Source organism: Rhea americana, unplaced genomic scaffold (genome assembly GCF_003343005.1).
Source record: "Rhea americana isolate MKP2758 unplaced genomic scaffold, rheAme1 scaffold_111, whole genome shotgun sequence".
Classification (NCBI taxonomy): domain Eukaryota; kingdom Metazoa; phylum Chordata; class Aves; order Rheiformes; family Rheidae; genus Rhea; species Rhea americana.
The window spans coordinates 2,063,547-2,070,091 of NW_028185162.1; the positions used below are offsets into that span (position 1 = coordinate 2,063,547).

Here is a 6,545-nt window from a genome sequence, read left to right on the forward strand (position 1 = left end):
ACGGGTGCGCTGGGATCTGCCCCGTGCACTTTGCACCTTCTTGTCTGAAGCCTTCGGAGGGGGTGGAAAGCCCCGTGGGCGTAACAGTCTGTCCCGACTTTTACCCCCAGCCTGGCTCCTTCCCAGGCGGCTTTTGCATTTCTTGCTCACTGGCTGTTGATAAATGAGGATTTTTTTTTTCTTTTTTCTTTTTTTTTTTGCCTTGTAGCTGTCTGGAATTCAGGGGGATAATTACGATGGGGAATGAGCAGGGAGGGACGTGAGCAGCTGGTACTTGAGCTTTCACCCACCTGGAAATACAGGCACGGAGGGACGCATCCTGCTGTCCTGGCAGTGCAAAACCGCAGGTCTAAATCTTTATCTGAGCTGAACTTTCTGCCAGACGGAGGACAAGGTTTTGCTAGGAACAAGGGAGGAAGGAGAAGCAGGATTTCCACTGTAGGMTGAGGATCCTTGTTGCCGATGCTCGGTTTTTAGGTGTGGTTGGAGTTGCAGATCTTGCAAGGAGCTTGTACTACCRTGCTGGTCCTTTTCCTCCCTCCGTAGTTCTTTTTTTGCCCAGAAATGTCTGTGCCTCGCTTTGCATCGGGGCTGGGGGGTTACGCGAAGGGAGCTGGAGATGTTTGTGTTGCTCCGGGAGCCTTCAGCAAGCGCCCGCGGTGCGGGTTGGCTCTGGGGGCAGCTGTAAGGTGGCTCGTGCGTGGCAGTGGGGGCAAGCAGGGGCCCCAAGGTGTCAGGCGGCCCTGGGGCTGGCTCGGCTGCGCCCGAGCCCTGCCGGGAGCCGGCCCGCTCCAGCCCCCGCTGCAGCCAGCCCCTCTGCCAGCTCCCGAAACGAGGACGGAGACGCGGAGGAGACGGGTGCATTTGAACRTTGCTTTCGTGCTGCGGGCAGGGACTTTGCAGAGTCTCGGCCTTCCCTCAGCAGAACTTTTGGGTTAAAGGCACGTGTCGTGGAGCAGCAATTCCCACCGCGGCCGCTTCGGAACGGTCTCAGCTGCAAAGTGGGCAAAGCACATGCAAAGAGCGACAGCCAGCGCCTGGGGTGCCTTTGCCCCGTGCTTGGCAATAGGCTTGCCCCCAGCTTTGCACGCGTGGGGCTGCGTGTGCGCGCGTGGGACGCTGGCACCCCCGGGAGGGCGAAGGGGACGCGGGTGGGTGACGCCCCTGCATTTCGGGCTCTGTTTTGCAGTGCGCTGCACGGAGCTGCAGATCCAGCTCACRGAGACGGTTTCCACGGCGGCCGAGCAGAAGGAGCTCGTGGCCAAGCTGGAGCAGGACCTCAGCACCATCCAGGCCCTGTCGGCGATGCGTCGCCCGGATGCRGAGGTAATGCCCCCCGCGCTGCGGTAGGCCCCGGGCACCAGCCAGCCCTTCTCTTCCTCTTCCTTCTCCCCGGGGAAGGGACAGGCTTCGAGGGTCAAGCACCGGCCTCCCCTGCGCGCTGGAGGSATCACATCTGGTATTTGCTCTGCTTGCTCATGGACGTAATTGAAATGATTATTTGCACAGTCTGAAGCTGCCTCTGTGCTGTCCCAGCCGTTGAGCCTTGTCTGGGGCCTGTTTGAGAGCGAAGCGTCCCCCAGCGCCCCAGGTGTCCGGGCCGTAGCGGGGACCCAAGGGGAGCGTTGGGAGGACTTGCTTTGCTCGTGCACTGCGGTACGGGTGGGAAACGTTTAATCTGTTCTCGTGCTGCCCAGGGCGCAGCCGTCCACAGCCTGGAGAAGATTCCTGAGCCCATCAAGGAGGCAACGGCTCTGTTTTACGGTAAGAGGCTGGGGTGGTTGTGGCGGAGTCCGGTCACCTCTTCMACTGGCACGAGATGAGCAGTAGGCAGATGTTCCTGAGCGTGGATGTCGTTTGCTCAGCCTGTTGTTTGTTGACTGGTTTTCCATGTTCAGCGTGATTTGCCTTCCTCTACAYGCTCTCCTGCCCCAACAGACCAAGACCATGCGGCAGATGCATGCCAAGCCCGCACATCCAGGCTGAACCCAGCTCCTTGTGCTCTGACTCCTAAGCTTTCCACCCCAAACTCACCTCTGGAGCCAGCGAGCTAAATGTTCTCTTTACGTTGGCTCCTGTTCCACAGCCTGCTGGAGAAAATGAATCAAACCAATAATGACGGCTGGCTCCTCTGGAGGAGAACTCGCTTCCTTTCCCTCTTTTTTTTTGTTTTGTTTTGAAAGGTTTTGAAAACACATAATAAACAATATCATGGCAACAGTTCCACCAAGCCAAACAACCTGCAGCCACCCATCCTGTGCTATGAATAGTCCATCTGTGCAGACGGGTTGAGTCACTGCCTCCTAGGACACGTTTCTCCTTGGCGGCAGATGCCTCCCGCTGCTAGGACGGATGAGGAGGCTCAGCCAGTCAGCCAGAGCGCTTGCTGGCTGCACGCAGGACCCTGCGGTGGTGGCTGCAGAGCCCTGTTGTAACCCCTGTGGGCACGAGTGTGATGGCCATGAGATCCACCCATGCGCTGGGGGGACCTCAGACAAGCCCTGGTTGCTCTTTGGGGGACGGTGGCTGTCTGCCCACTCGTCTCTCATGCTGAGCTTTGCTCCTCAGGTCACCCACCGCCCCCCAGCACATCGTTCCCAGAGGGGCAGATGGACTCGCTCTTGTCCATCATCTCCAGCCAGCGGGAGCGCTTCCGGGCCAGGAACCAGGAGCTGGAAGGGGTACGTTGGCTGGGGCCGGCCGGCCGCGCAGCACTGCCGCRCTCTCTCTGAGCCCTCCAACAGTGTGCCAGGCAGGTTTCATGCCCCGGCACAAAAGCCAGGGCCTCCGTAGCCTGTTTTCTGCTGAATGTGCGTCCATGAATGCCATGTCCGCTTCGCAGCCAAGCGCTGGAGCGGTGCCACCTTCCCACGCCGTTGCTGGGTCAGCACGGCCCAGCCCTGCGCCCCGTGCTYGTCTCCGAGGGCTGGTACTCCATTTACCTCCATCTCCTACTGCTGCAGGAGAGAGAAAAGTATATTCTGGTATTGGCGGGTTCCTAGACCAAAACCTCCGCTCCGGACCCTCAGCGTTGCTCCTGTTGAAGGACCGGTCTGAGTTCGTCCTGCTGTTGCAGTTCCTCCTAAAGGGCACGTAGGGAGAATGTGGCAGAGTGTTACCCAATAGCTCTACAGCTATCAGCGGTTCAAGACAGCCTCTGTGGGTGTTGGAAGCATTGGTGTTGGGAAGCGGGTGGGTGGGCTTTGTGCCTCCCTGGGGGACGGCTACAGCCAGTCCCCGGCCTTTCTCCAGCCCTGCAGGGCGGGAGGCAGGAGCGGTTTAGGAGCGAGGTTGCCCAGAGGGGACAGTGAGGTTGTGAACAAGGTGCCCCAGCTTGCTGCGACGGTACCGGGTTGCATCTCAGCGTTTCCTCTCYTGCCCTCGTTTCTCATCCCGGGTGCAAACGCCGCGGCCTGGGAGCTCTGCACCGGGCCCCCCCGCTGCCACTGCATCTCCGTTGTCTGCCAGGCCCGACCAAACCAGCGGCRTGGTCGGTTCGGGGGAGATGCCACACAGCCAACTAAGCCATGCAGCTTTGTACCCGTGACGTCARGGATTTTTACTGGGGATTTTAGATCAATAAATAGCCTGGTCATCTCCCAGTGCCACTGGAGCAGCATGACTCGATTTAATTAGCTTCTCTGCAAGCTCTGTCAGCAAGCATGGTTTTACAGGGACTGTTAGYGAATCACCCAAGTTTGTATGGTGAGGACCTTGGGTATCTGGCCACCCCACTCTTATGCTCCTCAGACCTGTGCTCAATGTACTGGCTCTGAAGCTGCAGTCAGGAGGGGGAACTAGCTGTGGAGCAGGGCTGTTAGCGTTGGGTTGAACCCTCCTGGGTTGCAGCAGACACCCCCATCTCCCTCATACCAGGTTAGGTCCATCCTTGCACATCTGCCAGGCCCTAATGGCATCCCCCTTGCTCTGCCCTGCAGGAGAACCGCATGATGCAGCACACGGTGCACGCTCTGCAGAGCGAGCTGGACAACCTGCGGGCTGACAACATCAAGCTCTACGAGAAGATCAAGTTCCTCCAGAGCTATCCTGGCCGGGTGAGTGGCCGTCCTGCTGGCTGGGCTCGCGCTACTCTAGGCAGAGATCCCCCAAACTTAGACCACCGYCCTGAGTGTTTGGGAGTGGTGGGGAAATTGCAAGTTACCCACACACATCTGGCATGAAGTGTTTGGAGTGGGAAGGGGCTCAGCGCTCCCTCTAGAGGAGCAGGTACCCAGCCCCTCTCCCATAGGGGCAGTTTTTTAACTGTGTTGAAGTGTGTCCAACGTCCTTGATGTTAGAAACTTTATTTCAAAGAGCCCCTAGGAGATGCTTTGATGCTCCCACGACTGCTCTCCAGCTGGTGAGCTACAGATGCTCCAGGCTGACTGGAGAGCACGTCGTTAAACTGGGACCTCCGGCAACAAAGCCCTATAGTTAGAGGCTGAAAAACAATTCAGCCTTTCATGTAGTGACTCATTCTCACTGTTTGAGGGTTGTATCAGGCGGTTGGAAGTGACCTGTGCTACTTTTGCAAGCTCTCCGTCTCACAAGCTGGGCTAGGAGACCCCGGAGCCGTGTCTGTGGTGGACGGGCATCGGGCATCGTTCCCAGTGCATTAGTCACCAGTTTTCGGCACCTTTCACCGTATCTCCTGTGGGGCCGACTGAAAGCAGCAGCTGATTTCCCGCGCACCGTGTCCAATTGCCCATGATTAGCTGCGAAATTCGCCTTTCCCCCCCGCTCGCCTGACCCACAAACCCATCTGGCACATTCGTAGCCWGAGTTTCTCGTGACCAGCAGAGAGAGCTCCTCTGCTTCCCTTGCTCCCGGGCCACCAAGGCCGGTCCGTGGGAACAGAAAGGAGCCCTGAGCCAGGGCAGGGCCAGCCAGGTACCGCGARGACGCCGGGTGTGCGGTGTGGGCACCGCTGCCCAGGACCGCCTCTGCCTGCACTGCTTCCCACGAGGCTCCATCCCCGGAGATGCCCTGAGCACGGGTGGCAGGAGAGCCCCAGCTTTGGCCACCAAGCAAGTTCAGGCGGCCGATTGCAGCCGTTTCTTTGGTTTGAGCTGGGCTATCGCATCCGCAGGCTTTCCTAATAACTGAAAACGACGGTGGCGAGGGGAGAGGGCGGCGGTTGCTCGCCCGGTCCCGTTGCGCGGCGTCGCCGCCCGCTCTGCGACGTACCGCAGTTCTCCCCAGAGCGCTCGCCCTTCCACGCCGGGGGGGCTCGGTCCGCTTCACTGGCTGATGTGTTGATAGCTCGTTGGGGTGGGGGACTCCTGCAGGCACCCAGGACCTTATGTGGCGTTTTTATTTATATCCCCGTGGTGGAACGGGGTCGGCCCCTCTGGCGTTTCTGCCTGCTTCTCCCGTGGCAGGTCCCGTCTGCGCGCGTGTCCCCCCGAGGCGAAAGCCTTCGACGCGTCAGCACCGGGGGGGTTACGTAACTGGGAACCCAGTCGGGCATGTAACGAGTTAAAAATAATCATCAGAGGTCGTTCGGTGAGGCCGGGGCGTAAGGAATTCCTAGCCCCCAAATCGGGATGTCGCCTGAGCCCGGGATCGTGGCTGGGCCGGAGCTGTGCGCGGCGCGGCCGGAGCGCAGCCGGGCGGGAGCGCGCRAGTTGTGCTGGTTCGGAGCCGTCTAAACGTTGCACTTCCTTCGCGGAGTGCCCCCCGTTTTCGCGGCTGGTAACAGCAGCGCGTCCCAACGCCGCGTCCCCCCGCTCGGCCGCCGCCTCCCTCCTCCCGCGTCCCGCCGGGTCCCCAGCCGGGTCCCCAGCGCCCTCGGCCTTGCCCGTGGCAAAGGCGATCCCGTCCGTCGGGAGGAGCGCGGGCGCCCGCCCCGGCTCACCCGGCCCCCCGTGCGCCCGCAGGGCGGCAGCCGGGACGACACGGAGCTGCGCTACTCCTCCCAGTACGAAGAGCGCCTCGACCCCTTCTCCTCCTTCAGCCGAAAGGTAGGGAAAGCGCCGGGCGCGCGGCCCCCCGGCCCGGCGCGCGGCCCCCCGGCCTGGCGCGCCTCGCTCACCGCCTCCCCTCGCTTCCTTCCTCGCAGGAGCGCCAGAGGAGGTACCTGAGCCTCAGCCCCTGGGACAAAGCCACGCTGAGCATGGTGAGCGGCGGCGCGGGCTCCGCCGGGCTCGCGCCCCTCTCCAAGGGGGGCCCGTCTGCTAATTCGGCCGGAATCCGGCGCCGCCATGGACGCCGCCACGGCAGCTGGGCCTCTGTGCCGTGGCCTCGCTCCACCACCGAGGCCAGCGGCGGAAAGCCTCCTCCCTGCCCCGTTCTGCTGTTTCTCCCCCCCCCTCCAAAAAAAATCAGCGGCGGAGCAAAGAGGGGGCGGTGGGAGGACAAGCGGCGCGGCGGGGGCTACCACAGGCCGCAGCAGAAGGCAGAAATACACTGTAACGAAGGCAAAGTCGTCATTTGCATAAATCCCAAGCAAATGGCAGCATGAATATGGATCGGGTGGCGGGCCCGCACCACGGAGAATGAACGAAAGGCGTTTGGAAAAACCCGGCCCCGGGCGAGTCGCTCCT

At 61.1% G+C, this 6,545-nt stretch overlaps 1 protein-coding gene across 1 annotated transcript in view; it reads left to right on the top strand.

The window, feature by feature from the left end:
* Positions 1 to 243: 243 nt before the first annotated feature.
* LOC146600929 (protein CASP-like) overlaps positions 244 to 6,545 on the top strand; it is a 7,385-nt gene continuing 1,083 nt past the window's right edge. Inside the window, exons 1-7 of the mRNA XM_085314729.1 lie at positions 244 to 259; positions 1,190 to 1,326; positions 1,698 to 1,764; positions 2,569 to 2,681; positions 3,939 to 4,055; positions 5,880 to 5,963; positions 6,062 to 6,118. Of these exons, the coding sequence (XP_085170855.1) occupies positions 244 to 259; positions 1,190 to 1,326; positions 1,698 to 1,764; positions 2,569 to 2,681; positions 3,939 to 4,055; positions 5,880 to 5,963; positions 6,062 to 6,118 (591 nt within the window). The remainder of the gene's footprint in view (positions 260 to 1,189; positions 1,327 to 1,697; positions 1,765 to 2,568; positions 2,682 to 3,938; positions 4,056 to 5,879; positions 5,964 to 6,061; positions 6,119 to 6,545) is intronic.